Below are 17,543 nucleotides of genomic sequence, written 5' to 3'. Positions count from 1 at the left end.
ACAAGAAATAATGCCTTGATCCACCGCAGACCTGCGAGGTCTCGCTGCCTGCTGGATGATATTTATTGTGATTAACGCTGTAGACGTTCTGCTTGTTTGCTTCGAGCGAAACCGAACTGCGAGGTGTTGGCCTACACTTTTCTTTTTGAAGAACGTCCCCATCGGTTTTGTTAAGATAATATTTTGCTTTTTAACTCACTGTTTTATGAACTAGTTAACGATGATGTATGTTAGTTGGTTTTGCTTCTTTATCACGCTGATAACAACACTGTCTCGATGCTTTTAGCCCTTTCCCTTATGCTCTTATTATTCCGTCCGGTTGACTAATGCACTGGCTGATAACTTTCCTTTATTGCTTACCTACCTGTAACAAATGCTCAAACGGATATCCTTCGCGCCGTTACAGTCACTTTTGCGACGTCGCAAGCCCCGTTAGCAGCGGGCTTGTTGGTACGCTTGATAAGGGCCCTGAATTAAGACTATTTAAAGCATTACTCACATCGGATTAGTTTAACGATCTCTCGATCTGCGCTCCAATCGTTTGAATGATATATCCCGATTGTTGCACCTTCCACGCTTGCTCATCGCTGACACGGCGCATTGCGTCTTTTATTGTCGCATCGAATTAATCACAAAATGTGTCTCATCCTATCCGAGCACGATTGCTTGTAGATTGGTGCACCCTGGTTGCACGCCCTAGTTCCTGGCTAGTTGACATAAATGCCTCTATCTGGTCGCTAGAAATCGTTCAAATTCTGTTTCTGCTTTTTCCCCTATTTTCTTGTACCCTGCGTACTGTCGGCCGGTATCTAAAGTGATGGGCAAAATGATTAAAAAGTCTGCGAGGAATGATCGTACTCGAGGAAAGCGAATTACTAGAGATTTCAAATTATGCTCTTCGTCAACCTCATCATCAACACGTTAAACGCGCCGCTCTATGCTCTATGGTTTATCTTTCTTAATTTCTCAGCTGCTGCTCCCGGTATCGTCCAGGATAGTGGGCATCACAAAAGGTTATCACAAAATACTATCTGGTTTCATGAGTCATTCCATGCTATGCATGCCTTTATCTCTATCATTATCACCGTCCGGCCGGCTGGTACTGTCGAGGATCTTAATTTTCCCGCCATGGATCCGTCTCCCGGTACATGCGATCGACGTTGTCTTGAAGCAATTTTTGTTGCTCTAGAATGGCATTGAGAGTAGTGGGTTTTAGATTAATCATGATTGGGTATAAGAAAAGGGTTTGAATTGAAATTTTTCGGTTGTAGGAATTGTAAACAATTTTGGGGTTTTATTTGAATAAAATAGTTTACGTAGCTCATGGCAGTACAATTGTTGTGGTTTGTAGCAATTAGAGGTCTGTTTCATTTGGAGTGGTTCACGTACACTTTTTTCGATTTTCAGAACAGAAGATCATAAAGAGTTTGTCATACCGCCTGAAGTATTTCAAGTATTTCATGACAATTTGCGCAATTCTTCTGAAGTAGCTTTGAGAATACTAAGCGCACAATCCTAAGGCGATTCCTTTTAAATTAAATGACTTTCGACAAAAAAAATCCGTAAAATCTGAATGATTCTAGACTATTTCGCGAAATCTTCTCAGAAAATTAACAAAGCATCCGTCCGAACCGAAAACAACGAACAATTTCCACTTTACCCCTGATATCTCTTGTAAACATTGCTCGCATTCTTTACCTGGTGATAAGTTAGCGATGACGGCCTGCTTAACAAGAAACTCGTTACACAGTTCCCGGGACAAACCAAATGCGTGCATGTTGCAGGTAAAGCTTCTGTAAGATAAGAGCAAAACGAATGTTAGGTTTGTGCCAAGATGTACGTCGAGTATCTTTCACATACCCTAGCTGTCCGAAGCTTAGATTCTGGTGATAGTGTTTGTCTTCCTGAAGCTCGGCCGGATCAGTCCGATCACACGCACTGGTCGACGAGGAACGTTCCATTTCCGGCACGGTCAGAGTGGTCCCCGGTTGTCCATCATCGTTCACCACCGGTTCCGGTTTAGTCGGGGAGGGCTTCCCGGTGAGGTGCTTCGTCGTTGTCGGAGGCACTGGCCGGTGTTTGCGCTCCGTTTGCAGTGCATCAAAAAAGGCCGCATTCCAGAAACGCAGCGTTTGCCAGATTGGTTGATCGCGCAAATACGTGTACAGATACTCCCGGTAAGGATCACAGCCCGGAACGTCAACTGAAATCAATGGAATAAGGATGTTTTATGTGACATTTTCCGGTCAGCACAAACGACACACGACGTCTGGTGCTATACTCACTATCATGGTAGAAGGTAAAGCACATGTTCATAAGAGTTTTGGCCGGAGAAAAGTCCTCACTTTCCGCACACTCGAACAGCACAATCGCAAAGTATTGTATCAGCGAGTAGAACGTAGACTCGTCGACACGCTTCGTCTTGGCTCGTTGCGCGTTCACTAGACGGGAAAACCATAGCCGGCCTGTCTCTGTCTGCGGATAAGAAGGGACGATTAAGACGAAGAAAATGGAGAATCATATTATTGGGATTGAATGAAACGTATAGCTTGTGGAAGACAATCATATGATTCTTATCCTAGACTTAGCAATTGTGCCGCCAACTAGCAGCTGGTTTGTCGGAAAAAAATCCGGTTTAAAAAGAATATCTACATCTCTATCAAATTGCATAGTTTCAGAGGTTTAGGTAATAGAAATGTATATGAATAAATAACCCATTCAATGTACCAGAAACTTATATTATATTTTTATTATCTTGGAGGGGTGGGGGTAGAAAGGATGTGTTTGGTACGTAATTGGTAGCCCCACCAAGATATTTGGCACATTTAATGAGTGTTTGTCACATTTAATTGGTTATTTAGCCATTTAAATCGTGTATTGTGTTTTTACCAACTTTTTTAAAAGATAGAATCGCAATTAGAATTACTTTTTTAATTTCAAAAATTTGCCAAGGGTCCATAAAATAAAAATTCAACAAAAACTCGACGGGGCTACCTGGATAAACTCATGATCTATGAAAAGACGACTGATTTGCCTATTTCAGATGCCGTATCAAACTGTCAAACTATTATGATAGGCTCTGGAAAAATTACATTTTCGCAGAAACACCTTTCCAAATTTGAAGCCACGTATGAAGTTTTTTATAAATCCTCCTCAAATATTCTTCAAATGTTATAATTTAGTGTGACATTCAGATAAAAAGCATAAGTTGAATAGTTTCTTCACGAAATATCTTCAAAAATGGACCATTTCCTGACTAGAATTAGCGTTAGCCTCCCTTAAGGGAGGACTTTGGTATTTTCGGGCCCAAAAAATGCCTTTTTTTGACGATTTTTTGTGACGTAACCATTCAACTTTATTTATGCAAATAAACGGCATATTAATCTACAACTTTTGAAGAATTTTTGATATAGTTTTGAGTAACATTCATTGAAAAATGAATCCATGGCATCAAATTTGGTAGGCGTGTCGAGGAAAAGTTACTTTCTACGGTGTCCATCGTAGCGACATGACGAATCATCTGAAACATACAAATCGATATTCGTTAGAAAGGTTATAAGTTTATCTAGGTAACCCTGGAGAGTTTGTTGTTAATATTCCAATTTTTCGATTTTTGGCAGATTTTTGAAGTTGAAAAAGTGATGCTTTTTGCGATTCTGCCATAAAAAATGAACTTTATAGAATTGTTTAAAAAAAAAGTATAAACAATTTTAATGGTATCTCGACGGGGCTACCTAGCAAAAAGTGTACAGATTATGTGTAAATAATTCAAATCGATCGGCCCAGTAGTTTTTACGGTACGATGGGCACCGACTTTGAAAACGTTGGTTTTGGGAAACGCTCTTCAAAGTAGCGAGCTGCATGGAGCCTTGTATGTAACGGATTTTCGAAAATCTGTATCTTTGCCAGTTTTTCCTTGATTCATCCAAAACTTTTACACAATACTCTTGAAAGGATCAGCTTTCAGGGAAAGACGATAAAAGGATGTGTCACAAATAAAAATTAAATACCAAAGTCCCCCCTTAAGCGAACCAGCAACAGAAGGCTCTTCATGCTGACAGGTGGTGGATTAATATGCTCTTAACAATTTCGCCATCGATGACATTCTTCGTGCAGCATACCATACAAGGAATGAAATACTTGGTCTTGACGACCAAGCCTAACCCCCCCTGACTCCGATACTGACCCGTGCGTACTGGCCAAAGTCCGACTTTAGCTGCAGTGTCACGCTGCCGCTGTCGTGGAAGAGTATCCGGACGAACCGCTTCATGAAGTCAAGCACCGCCTCCTCCGACTGGCTGTCGAGACTGATGGACGAAGCCCACGATGGTACCGAGTTCTCGGACTCCGAACGGATCCACATTCGCAGCTCGGACGATTCCAGCGTGCCGCTAAAAGCGCACGACTCATTGTCACTTGTTGAGGCGCTGCTCGGAATACCTAATACCACGTCGAACGCCGCAAAGAGATGGGAGAAAAATGAGAAAAAATCGTGCCACACATTTCCTGGGAGTGGACTCCTGGTGGCTGGCGGATGGCTTGGCTAAACTTACCCAACGGTGGATCTCTTACGGTTTGACTAAAGTCCCGCATCATCGCGCCGGCAATGGGCTCCGGAGTGGCGACGAGGGCTGTCGTCGGTCGCATCGGGACCACCAGTTCAGCGTCCAGGTCCGCCATCAACAGTCGCGGTGCGGGACCGGAGGGCGGTTGTGGTGATTTCGATTCCACAGAGTACGAGGCATTGCTGTAGTTGCTATGGCTAAGGTCACCGCTGATGCTGTGCGATGGTGGCCGTTCTGGACGTTCGGACGTAGCCGGCATCGGCGTTGGCTTTGGCACCGGTTGTGGTGGTGTGCTGGCATGTGGCAGCACTACTGGTTGGCCGGGGAGGAGGACCGGACACGGTAACGAAATAGTTTTTCTCGCATTAAATTCAATTTGAACCAAGCAAAACCCGAGAGCAACGGCTGCTGCGTTACTCCCGAGAATCCCCCGGATATACGTACGGTGCGAGAAGGCAGGATTCCGGTAACGGCCCGACAGCACTTCCTCATGGGCACGTCGCTCTTTGGCGCGGCGCAGCTCATAGTCGATCTGATGCTCAACCCGGGCATCGTCTGCTGGAAAGGGAAAAGACAATCGGCAGAGGGATCAGTTATTTGCGCGAGTATCAATTGCAGCGGGAGTGCAGCATCATCGAGAGCAAAAGAAGCAAAAATTGAGGAAAACAACTACCAAACGGAACTACGGGGCCATCGCCTTCGGGAAGGGCATACCAACCGGGATGCTTCATGTTGGAGGACTCATACTTCCGGCGCAGCATATCGTCCACCTTCATCTGGTTGCGGTTGGCCGTCGTTTCCGTGTCGGACGACGACGTAAGGCTGAGGGCGGCATCGATCTGTGCGGGGTAGCGAGAAGACGGGCTTGTAAACATTTTAAAAAATGAAAGAAATGCTTTTTTCACATCGATTTCACTGGTGGTAATGTGGTCGGAATTCCCACGCCAAGATGCGTTAACTAACGGAGGAAAAATCACAAATAGGGGGCGAGTGGTTTACGCAATCCAGAGCATTCATAATCGTTGTTATTCTTGCGACATACCAGTGACGAATGATAACCTTTCGGCATTACAAACGAGTCGATCGAATTGAGAGAAAGGAAAAGGACCTTTCTCGGCACTGCAAATTTGCTTAAATAAATATTGTTAAAGCTAGTGTAATCTATTTTTTGATATAATTTAAAACAACTGTGCTTTATGGATTCTGTCATTTGTTTTATACTTTATTTTTTTAAATGATATCAATTACCCTTATATTTCGGTTAAATTTCGCGGAATGTATCCATCTACTAACCCAATCAAAAGGAATTCATCAGCAATATTAATCAGAAACCACTTTCAACCAATACTACGTAACGCAAAGAGATTAGTCAGGAAAGAATAATTTATTTCAATAGTAAAAATATGTTGTTTAGGGGAAAGGATTTATCAAAATCAAAGGAATGCGTAAAAGTAATTTGAAATCTGAATATTTAAATGGCATATGCTTTCAATGATTCACTTGAGAATTAATTAATAGTTCGAGTCTTCTTGCACTTTCTCTGAACAACTTTGCTATTCAAAGAATGATTTGTCTATCTTTGAACGCAGTTTTAAACATTGAACGATGTAAATGAACACATCCGCCAACATTTTACTAATCTGGTAAACGTTTTTTCGATATTTCTTTAGAACTATTTTTCATAGATCACAAAGCAAAATGATTTATGTTTGCATTTTATAACTGCAAACTAGATAAAAACTGCCATTAGTGTTTTAGATTGCATTGTTTTGTAAATGGTTCGCATTGTTTGATGTTTTATATCAACTCTTTACAACTGAAGCAACATTAGCAACATGAAGAGTATGCAACGTTGAATGCTCTATTTGTTCTAACGCAAACCATTCAAGAATGTTTTGTTTGCACAATGCATTGCTCCAACCAACTGCATCGCATTTTAACATGGAATACGATATCAGTTCTATTCATCTGTTGTTGCTTTAGTTTTTGCTAACATAACAGTTTAAGTAAATAGCTTTTGCTGCATTGGGTAAATACAATTGACCTAACCCAAGGAAAGTCAATCAGTTATATGATAGTGTCCATTATTCAGAAGCACAGGATATGCAACGAAGAGAGATGATTGGCCGTTGTAACGCAATCAGAATCCATATCCAAGGCCACAATCCGTCCACCAACCAGTAAATGGAAAAACGATTTTTCACTTCAACAAACGATCTACAGTTGCCTTCACTCAACAGGATCCTACGAGACGTGAAATCTTCAAACATTAGACATATGCCGCCGGGCATGGCGCAATGGCTTGTGCCACCACTCGAATTCGTTCAATTGAAAATCAATCTGCGGAGGAGGGAACCATACGCTACAGTGATAGTCCTGAAGGAAGGGTTGTCGCTCCGCGTCCTACTCCCTTTATGCGCTTTGACAGAGTGCTGATCCATCCTCTTTCATGTTCATGGCTGTCGTTCTCCATCTTCGGGCACTGAGGGTCACTTCAGTCTCACATTCGTACACGTTTTTGACCCAGTTCCGAAACCGATCATAGCGATTGAGAAATAATGTACTCGTCACGTTCGCAAAGCTTCGTTCAATCGTTTTACGGGTGGGCAGGAGCCGGCTTCTGCATCCACGCGGCTTGAGGTTTAGATAACACAGAACACAAAGAAAATGCCTTTATGCCCAGAACAGCGCACTGTACCGGTAGTAGCGACAAACTAGGAACACACCAAGGAAGCTTTGCATCTGGATAAACATTTTTCGAGTCCCGAGTCGCAAGCACGGCACCACGGCAAGTGGTATGCAGCGGGAAGCGACGTGGTAATTTGTCGGTCGTGTCGGTCGGTAGGACGCCATTTATGGAATCGTTTTCTCAAGCCCAAGGGTGCACCAGACAAATGTTGCAGAAGATTGACCACTTTGGAACACCCAGTGTGTTATGCGTTGTATTGATTTACTAATTACAGTATTGTGAATTTATCATAATATACCTTTAACTTATGGTATTATGAATTTTGTAAAGAATTTTGAATCGTTGTTCAAAGATGTTTAATTTTTAATATTTCATTAATGTCAAAAACTATTCAGCCGTGGATACATGAAGCGTAAACTCTCGTATAAACTCAGAGTGTAATGCCAAAAAGATTATGCTTATGTCAAAAAGATTATAGGCCCACGGAGCGTAAAACCGAACGTAAAAGCAAGCGTAAACTCAACACCAACATGAAGCGTAGCATTATGAAGAATTTAATGTTCTACAATCGCTAATATATAGCAAAAACATCTTAAAATATATAAAAAGATGTTCATAAACCAACTTATCTCGTCGATTTATGTTTTTTGTGGCCAGAAACACATGTAATTGATGTAATAGCATAGTGTAATTGCAGGTGCCCGAATGTAATTGCATTTGACGTTTCGGTATAAACTTTATGCCTGCCACACGAAGCGTAAACTTTTTGGCATTACATTCTGAGTTTACGCTAGAGTTTACGCTTCATGTATCACCGGCTTTTGGTTTTAATAAAATTTGTAATATTGAACATGATCTATACGCATAAGTTTGTCCGTTAAAGTACGCATAACCTTCAAGAAACAAGAAGATCGCCATTGATCTTGGATGAACAACAAAATAAGTGAATCAAAGACTAAAGCTCAAGCGAGACGATGGTGTACATGACACCGATTGTTATCCTTTTCACAGAGTGGCTTGCGGCTGGCCCTTGTATCATGGATTGGCCAATCTCCTTGTTCGGCTATTCTGCCGCATTGTGCTGCATCCAAAATGTCATCGACACGAGCCACCACCCGACCGAGGACCTCTCGAAAGCAACCGAGGAGAGCTTCTCACCTTGAAACGATGGAAAACCACTTATCCATCCTTTAAACAGCCAATTCTCGAGCAGCGCGTCTTCACGTCTTCGCACACTATCGTCGTAATCACCAAGGGCCGACGGGCAGGTTGACGCTACTGTGCTCACGCTCGAAGCCCAAGGTCCCGGCCGTATGGCTCCGAACGCCGTAAACACCGATCAATATCTGTGAAAAGTCGTAAGCTACGGCCTCTGCACCGCGTGGCCAGGCCACAGTACATTCTTTTTTCTTCTCATCTTTTCCGCACCATAAATTCCGTGCTTTCGGGGAGCTTTTCCATGGTGAACATTGTGAACCGTGGCTGTAAAGATAACAAAAGACGAAGCTAAGGACGGCCGGTTATTTCCATTGTCCCCCCCCCCCTTCTTTCCTTCACGTTCCTCATTTGATGCTATTGAATCCATGGCGATAAGCGTTCAGCGCGGCATTGCTCACTTCATCGAGCCACGGTTCACAGGGGCGCACGTGGCACTCCGACAACTGCACACCGGGGAATCGTTTGACACCCAGCGAGGTGTCCTCTCCTCTCCTCAAACGCAGCACGACCCCAAATGAATAGTGTTTTGTTTAAGCGATACATAATTTATGCAGCGCGTGCTACATTCGACATTATCAGGGAGCACGATGGCCAGGCCAGGCCAGGCCAGGCCAGGCCCGGACGGTGCAGGTATCGCTGCCGGTAAACCAACGCACAACGCCGTCTCATCCGCAGGCACGTTTGACGCAGTCGGTTGTTTTCGGTGCTGGTGCTGGTGGCCGTGTGGAAAGCGTTGAGAGTTGTGAATTACGGTGGCAACTACTGAGGCAATTTGTTTTCAAATTAGCTGCCAATGTGTCCTGTAAATCGCGGTCATCCAGCTACGAGGATGTATCTGGGTTGGATGTACTGGTTCGCAGTTGGTGCTAGATAAAGACGTTCCCCAAGGATAATGGGGTAACTCCGTGTAATTATCTGTAGTAGTAGTTTCATAATGCAGCCATTAAGATAATTATCATTAACAAACACTTTATAAATAACGATAATTATCGCACAGTTGCCTACACTCTTGTAATGTCGATGTCACAATAAACTAACTTCAAACGTTATTTTATATAGTTGCTAGTAATAAGTGCATTAAAATTGTTCTTTTTAAATTGAAAAATAACATGGAAAAATGATGTTAAAATCAGATAATTTCATCTGTAATAAATTGCTTAGTTTCTGGTGATAAATATTTTAATTAATGACTCCTTTCCTTCCTTTTACTCCCCTTCAAGATATTTTTAAGTTTCTGATATATTTAATCTGTTATTTAACGATTTTCATTTCAGTTACCAACTCCTCAAACTATGCAGTTTAATAGGGATGTAGATATTTGATTTTTACTGTTTTAACAATGTAATTCTAATATTAACAAGTTTAACAATTACTAAGCAATTATCAAAAGCATCCTTCCAAAGTTGGTATTAAAATGAAGCGAAGACATCGTCTTACTAATACACAAAATATTTCATTTCGCAAACGCTCGCGATCGATTCTTCAAACGGCTTAGAATAATTCAGCTCCAGCTCAAATAAGGTGGAAATCAGCTGATTGCGGCTTATTTATGACCACAGCCCCTCCCTTTGCATTTTCATTCATTTATGGCTGATTCCTTGTGCAATCGATACCACCCTCTACGGTACGGTACGCCCACATAATTTATGGCGAATTGTATGCGAAAATCGAAATCCTGGAAAGGGATATCGAAATTCAGTGGAGAGTAGTTGAAAGATACGCCTTATTGATGGGATGTATTTGAGGACAGGAATCGTTGCGCACACTTTCGTCCTTTCATTAAACTTCTACCGTTGAATATTTAATCCATTTCAAACGAAACAGAGGAAATAAGATTTACATACTTCAGAAGCATTTGCTGTGTACTAATTTGGTCGCAGGTGGTGGTGCTTGCGTGACGAAGATACTAAAAAGTAATGTCATCAGCTTGGACAGCAACACAGCCGACAGTTTCACGACAGTTTCAGGGCCTCATCGAAACCAATCGATAACGGGAATTGCCTGCCTGTGCAAGGCCGGCATGTTATGCTTCGACATCCGCTTTCCTTCCAAAAGCAGGTGATTTACCTTTGCTACCCTTGGATAAAAGCCCCACGGAAAAGGTGAGCCACTTCCGACGTTCACTACCAGCAGCTGCTAGCTGGTAGGATACAGTTAGGCCGCAGACAGGTCGAGGCCATGAGTCAAGATCGATTTCTTGCCTCCCAGGTGAGAGTGAAATCCAAAGCGTTTCGTAACGCCAACATTGCAGCATGATTATGATGATTCGTTTGTTTGCCAGCTTTTTTATCGGGTGTAAAGGGTAGCGTTGCGATAATCTGGAAACCCTCATCAGCTTGGGTGAGGAATCCCCGGAACGGTGTCGATTGATTTTCCACATTTTCAGTGAGTGATTTGATTAGGAATGGATTTGTGGCCACAGACGGTGTTCCAGAGTCAGTCAGGCACGGCACAAGCACGAGCGCGCGCGTTGATCTGGAATAATCGTTTTCCCGAGTGACTTTAGGACCGCAGCTCGGATGACTGGCCTGGCAGAGAGTGGACTTTTATCATTCGTTCGACGTGCTGTCACTGTCTCAACTTATAACGTGTTTGGTTCTGAAATAAATAATTCATCACCGAGCGGATGAAAGTAAATTGGTTTTGGTTGTCATTGGAAATCGTTGGTTCTCGAAATACTCATTCCGCTTCCATCACCAAGCCACACCATCACTTCAGGTGTTCAATGCAGCTGCCGGTCCCTCAGCAAGTGACGAGTTCAGTTCGATGCACCAGAACTGACTGTAAACTTCTGTCTGTGCAAGGTATGCTATAGTTTGCATGTCTTTTTTCCACCCAGAAACCTTGATAAAACACTAATGAAAAAATCCAATCAACGCTTTCACGAGCCGGCAAGGTGAATGTAACGAGGCACTAGTCTCGAGTCTTCACTGTCTCGAGCGGCCCACTCAATATGCCCACCGACGAGCGGTTGTTCCCTCGTTGGTTGGTGGCTTGATAAGTGCTGAAGCGGTAAACCCAAGCTACCAACAAGTATAGCACGATCGGAACTAGCGAAAGCCAGCTTGGCACCGATTCTCACTGGCTGAAGCAAGATTTTCCAACCTTTTTAGCGGTCGGCCCTGAATCCGTTTCGCTATCAGCAACGGCGAAGGAAAATGGATTTGAAGGGTCATGGGCATCATCGTAAACTCTAGTTTCAGGTGGCATTCGTTGCTGGTTTGGCTGTCTGAGAGCTATAATAAATATAGCATCTAAACGTGCAGCTTAATTCAGTATTTGCATGATGAATAACTCGAAAAACTTTATTGCAAAAATTCATTGCTCTTATACTCGTACTTTATACAAGATATGGAATGTTGTTATCTAAGATTGCGAACCGTATTAACAACAGAATCTTATTATTTAAGTTATTCTATACTAAACTAAACAATATTATATCATAAGATACATTCAATTCGATGTCATTGTTGTTTTGTTGAAAATATACACGTATAGAAGTATAACGTCGCCAAGAAAACAATGCATAATCGAATTACAAGTACAAAGATTAATTATCTTCATTTTATAGATAATTTATTAATTGGAAATGTAATACGAGTTTGTGCAGAACAAATGAATGCTATATTTATATTTGAAAATATTTGTACGATCTAATGGAAATCTCAGCAAGACTTTATTTGTAAAAAACAGATTACTTTAGATTTACTCAATATAAATTAAAACATTTTGAAAACAGACCATTGCATTTTCAAATAAATTCTTTACAGTGTGAGATTTAAAATTACTTAACAGTGGTATGGCGGTGGTTTTTCATATTAATTATAAATACGATAATGTAACATGAGCATAACTTGTTCTGTTCTAATCAAACTATTGGCTGAGTTTCTATTATTGAATTTGTTCTATAAATGATATTATTTAATTATTCAAATATTTATGGGTAGTGGATTGGAGGTAGTTGGTTGGATTAAAATGAAGAAACATACACAAGGTTCAGTCAACGAACATCGTGCTAGCATCAGACATTGAGGCCGGTTCCGTCCCGTCCACCGGTATCAATCAGCTGATTCAATTAGCGCCTCCAAATGGCCTCCAATGAAAGAATGCAATCAGAACACGTGCTCGTGAACCATCCGCTAGTTGCAATGGACGTGTCCACTTACGCTAATTAGTGACACCGGTACGGATTATGTATTTTCCGTTCACCTTACGCTATCACCTTCGAACAACAGCGCGCTGCCGAAGTCCGAAGACGCCTCGATAGCCAAGGTCACCGGAGGGCCATCGTGAACTCACCTTATTGGAGATACCATTAATGATCTCGGTGCTGTTGCCGAGCACGGACAGAAACTTGGACTTGATGGCACTCGGTGTGCGGCCCATAAACGATCGAATCCGATTTGTGGTCGCATCGCGGGGGCTATCGGGACCGCCATCCGTGCGCCGATCGCGACTGGAACCGTTTGCCAGAGAGGCACTGGCTGCTTCACTGTCAACGGTCGATTCGCGCATATTGTCCGCTGTCATGACCGTGTTGCCTCCATTCCGTTGACCACCAAGGCGAGGGTGCCGAGGGAGGTTGGCTATCGGAGCGGACATATCCATCGATTCTTGTACTCGTATAAGGCGATTCTATCTTTCTCTCTCTCTCTCGCTACACGCAGATTTTGAAGGTTAGTTTGCAGTACACCGGGCCGGAAACACTCCGGACCTAATGCTGTACAAACAACACGCAAACAGGCACAGTAATATCGCCCGGATGGACCATAACACAGTTATTAACACACATAAACACTCACGTACACAGCAACTCACTTAAACTTAAAGGCCATTCTTAACATCCTGTGGACGAGCAACTTTGTTGACCCAACAACTCACTCTAGTGTATAGGCACGTGGACTTCTTTGCAACAGAAACAACGCGTTGTTTGGTTTATTAGTCAGCCGAAGATGCGAGCAATTTGTAGGTTTATTAGTACAACACTCGACGCATCATAAAGAATATCCTCTTTTTTACCAAGGTTGGTGCTGGGGCATTCTAAGGGATACCTCAAGCTCATTATAACGGAAAGATTATGCTGGAGTTTTTTTTATGTTATTGTCGAAGGACGATGACATCCGCAACAAGAACTCACTTGCGTCGCCCGGGTCATGTCGTGTGTTATTGTGATAGCGAGATAGTTCAGTCTCAACACTGGCCCTTGCGTCTGAAACCCGAAGAAACCGATGGGTACCGCATTATGTCACAAACCGGTCCAGCTCACAAACACCCTCACACTGCGACGATGGAAAGGATGGATCCTGGAGTCACACGCGATTTTCACTCGACCCTTGTGAAATAATAAATTCTAACCGAAGCAACAGGATAAGGCTCACACAAGTAGGACCTTCTTCCGGTGATTAGTTCATACCGAAGCTTACTCCTATGATTGATTTCGATAGTTTAGCGAACGCGAGTCAGAACTCCGGAAAGAGAATAGAATGTAGAGGTCAACCGAGGGAAAAGGGAAGTGTGGTCAGAGAGATGTGGCGAGAGAGCGAGAGTCTGGGGTCGGAAGGAACGATGTGAGAACACGAATGAGCACCAACTTCCCAACCCCCGGCGGGCGGCCTTAGTGGAAAGTTTCCACCCAGTACACGTCTAACCTACGGAAAAGCTACGAAACAACTGCGGACCCGACTGGAACCGCGGAACACATTCGTTGGAAATTTGCGGTGAAAACGATGTTCGAGGGCAATACACTCATCGCATTCGGTATCGCACCAAGACACGCGCATGGTAGCATGTGGCACATGCCGGGACATGGTGAGGATTCTTCTTCCCCAAATTCGGACTGAGATGTTGCTTAAATGCACAAAAAATATATTAAATATGTTTTTAAGTTGACAAAAAGCAGATAAAAATGATAAACAATAAGGAATGAATCGAAGGTTAAATATGTTTAAGTGGAAAACATTACGAGAATGGAAGAAATGCTCAACAAGTAATGGGACAATAACCGAATAATTAGAAATTGAAAGATGGATGACTTTTTTAAAACTTCATAACAATATCATAGAATTGAGGAATAAGATCAGATTAGATAAAAAAAACTAATTCGAAGTAAGGTAAACTGTAACAAGCAAAAAAAATTTAAATACAAATTAATGTAGTAGAGTAAAACATAAAATTTATTTTTAGTGAACGTATTTTTTTCCAAAACGCGATGACAATATGTCAAACTTTAAGTTGTCTTGTCACAAGCGCTCGTTGAATACAGGGTGTCTCTGACCCAAGCCTGAAGGAAACTGATTCTCACTACTTGGTTTAGTGAAATACCGAATCACTAACACCAACGGATACTACCAGCTCCCACTAACCAACGCATCCCTTTGGCTGTTGACACCACAACCGATACGTTGCCGGCGTTCTGGCCGGATCCGAACAGAGCACGAGGCAACCCCGTACAGCCAGTGGCGGCAGGTTGCTGCAGCTTCGCTTCGGCGTTTGTTTTGATCCGTCAATCAACGCGGCAAGCATGCCAAATGGATGCGCGGGCGTACTCGCGAGAACCCGATACTCTTCCGAACGCTCTGCTTTGAAATGGATGTGTTTGTGCAAGAGCGAGCGCACACGATGGAGTGTGTGCGTGGGCGTTATCTGTGCTAATGTATTGGTTGTACGAGGTACGAATGAGGTCATAAAAACAAACTGTAGCAACGTGGCGAGACGGTGGGCGCCAAACTGCTCACGTTTTGCGGGTCGCGGAAAATAGGCAACGACCTAGTGACGAGTGACAGAGTCAAGTTTAGGTTTGGCTGTCAATGACTCGCCAATGTTAAACCGGGAAGGATCTCTCTTCCTCTCCCAAGAAGTCTCAGCAATTAACATTTACTGTTACTTATTTGAGATCAGATCCGAATGAAAAATAAAGCCTTTTCTAACTGTTTTTGAAAATCTTTTTCCAAAGTCCATTGATCCCTTAAAGCAACACACGTTAGTACTTTCGTATCATTGATATGTAGAGCATTTATTTGTCCAGTTCTTATATCCAAAGGATGTAAAACGTTTAAAACACGGAAAAAAAGCAAAAAGACCATGCGTCTCCATCATCCGCTCCATGGTTTGCACTCCCTTTATTTGCATCGCTTGCTTTGACTCGCTGCACACATGTGTGTTTGTGTATAGGGACGAGGATGCCAAGAGTGACGCAAAAGACTGCCGCACTGTCGAAATGTGCAACAACTGTTTGTCGACCGAAAACATGATCTACGCTTACCCGCCCCGTCGCAAACGCAAGTCAAGCGTTAAAGTTCGGCTAAATTTAGTCCAAAGTAGTAAATGCTCCGCGCAACAATCGCTCTCTGCGACTCACTTGTGGGAGCACGGAGCACAATGGGATCCGTGTTGTGGGCCGTTTGGTTAAAAACATGTTGCGTAACATAAAAATATTGCGTTGACAAGCTTATCTAAGCAGAACTATTAAGAACACTTTTAAAAAAAATTAATAAGCTATTGATTATTCAGTGATATGACTGATGATTATTCAGTAACCTGACTGGGCTGCTTTCAATTTAATCTAAATATTTAATGCTAATTTAATTTACAATACTCCTTGCAAAATAGTCAACACATCCTAGCGTTCGTGCACCCAAAATGTGTCGCAAGAAAGAGAAAAGTCAACTTTCGCTCAACCTGACCGCCCTGCCGTAAGTCGCCGATTGGCCACCACTCACCAAGAATCTCTCTCTCCCTCTGATTGGTCTTGGCTCACAGCTTCAGTAGAACAGCTCAGTCAAGTGTTGGACGTCGGCGCGCATAAATCTCGTGTTCGGCAGCGGCTCCGTAAGCTCTCGGCCAGCCCCGGGCCCCGGTGAAGTTATATAAAAACGTGTTCCCTTTTCTACTGCAAGTGACCGTTGCCAGTGCAGTTGGAGTGAGGAATTAAGAAATCATCGCATCAACAGTTATCGAAATTCTGCTGGAAAACCTGCACGTCCGTGACGAGAGGCAAAAAAAAACCCGGTGGCCACGTGTACTGATGAGCAAGTGGCGGTTGTAGTCCTTTGTCACGCAATCGGAATTGCGATCAATCAGTGGCTTAATCGAAGGATCACTAGCAAACCATTGCGGTGCATCAGAAGGATCCATTGTCCGCAGTTTATCATCGGAAAAAGGAGCATTTTCAAAGTCACCGCAAAGTGAAAATCAATTCGGCAGTTCGCCATTTTATTAATATAGTGCTGCTCCCGGGAAAACGGTTCAACCGGACGGCTATGCGATTGCAATGAGTGTAAGTGGCACTGGGCGGGTCGGAATTATGGGTGTCCCCGTAAAACCTACAGCGCAGACAGCGCTTGTGAGCGTGTAGATGAGTGTGCTTGTATGTGGGCTTCCGCATGTGTCTGTGTCTGTGTGTGTGCGTTATGTGAATGTTTGCACTAAGTTTATATTAAAAATAGAATACCGGTACCAGTTTAGGTGAACCGCTCTTACTACTCTCGGAGAGTATACTGGGTGCAGGCGCTCGCACCAGGCCACCAGGCGGTTTGTGAACGATCGTACGGGATTCAAATCGCTCTTAACAGTGCGTTATGACCGCCGAAAGAACTGAAGAAGAAGAAGAAGAAGAAGAAGAAGAAGAAGAAGAAGAAGAAGAAGAAGAAGAAGAAGAAGAAGTGGCAGAAGAAATACACCAGTGAGCAAGGCAGAGAACGCCGTTACAGTGACACTTCGCTACTCAGAATAGTCATCAGGCCATTCTCACAGCAGCCGTCTGGCGCAGTTAGCTGGAAAGTTGGTTGACGCCGGGATGCTCGGTGTTGAGTGATATACTCAGGCGCCGACAACGCAGACGCATTAATGTGCCCCTTGCCATTTGCCAGCACGAGAGTTGGAATGCGGAAACTGGTGGTCAAAGACAAGAAAGGCAGACAGTGCTTGTGCTTTTTCAGTGCTTTTCTGAGATAATATTAGAAATAATTAATACAAAATGCTCCATTTCCAATGCCACTACAACCAATAATGGTCTTAGTAAGCGAAATTTAATGCAGAATGGTGTAATATACCCATGCTCATTGATTGAGTTA

General features: G+C 43.1%; 2 protein-coding genes across 8 annotated transcripts in view; one reads left to right on the top strand and one right to left on the bottom strand.

Moving 5' to 3' along the window:
- Nucleotides 1-13: 13 nt before the first annotated feature.
- On the bottom strand, nucleotides 14-14,091 carry LOC126579213 (uncharacterized protein KIAA0513). Of its 3 annotated transcripts, none has more exons than XM_050242610.1 (9): nucleotides 12,772-14,091; nucleotides 5,239-5,404; nucleotides 5,010-5,123; nucleotides 4,554-4,874; nucleotides 4,187-4,440; nucleotides 2,286-2,475; nucleotides 1,861-2,203; nucleotides 1,699-1,793; nucleotides 14-1,185 (listed from the first exon to the last, which is right to left on the bottom strand). In XM_050242610.1, the coding sequence occupies exons 1-9, from the start codon at nucleotides 13,078-13,080 to the stop codon at nucleotides 1,115-1,117; spliced, it is 1,863 nt and encodes a 620-aa protein (XP_050098567.1). In that variant the 5' UTR covers nucleotides 13,081-14,091; the 3' UTR covers nucleotides 14-1,114. The 3 variants fall into 3 exon arrangements, with proteins under 3 accessions (XP_050098567.1, XP_050098577.1, XP_050098586.1); XM_050242620.1 differs by having other exon boundaries at nucleotides 5,284-5,404; XM_050242629.1 differs by having other exon boundaries at nucleotides 5,010-5,120; nucleotides 5,284-5,404.
- Nucleotides 14,092-16,265: 2,174 nt separating this feature from the next.
- Nucleotides 16,266-17,543, top strand: part of LOC126578071 (E3 ubiquitin-protein ligase lubel) — a 21,221-nt gene continuing 19,943 nt past the window's right edge. For all 5 annotated transcript variants that reach the window (XM_050240286.1, XM_050240295.1, XM_050240306.1 and 2 more), the window contains exon 1: nucleotides 16,266-16,747. In XM_050240286.1, the coding sequence (XP_050096243.1) occupies nucleotides 16,742-16,747 (6 nt within the window). In that variant the 5' untranslated portion in view covers nucleotides 16,266-16,741. The remainder of the gene's footprint in view (nucleotides 16,748-17,543) is intronic.

Source organism: Anopheles aquasalis, chromosome 2 (genome assembly GCF_943734665.1).
Source record: "Anopheles aquasalis chromosome 2, idAnoAquaMG_Q_19, whole genome shotgun sequence".
Taxonomy (NCBI): Eukaryota; Metazoa; Arthropoda; class Insecta; order Diptera; family Culicidae; genus Anopheles; species Anopheles aquasalis.
This window is presented reverse-complemented; position numbering and strand designations above follow the sequence as displayed.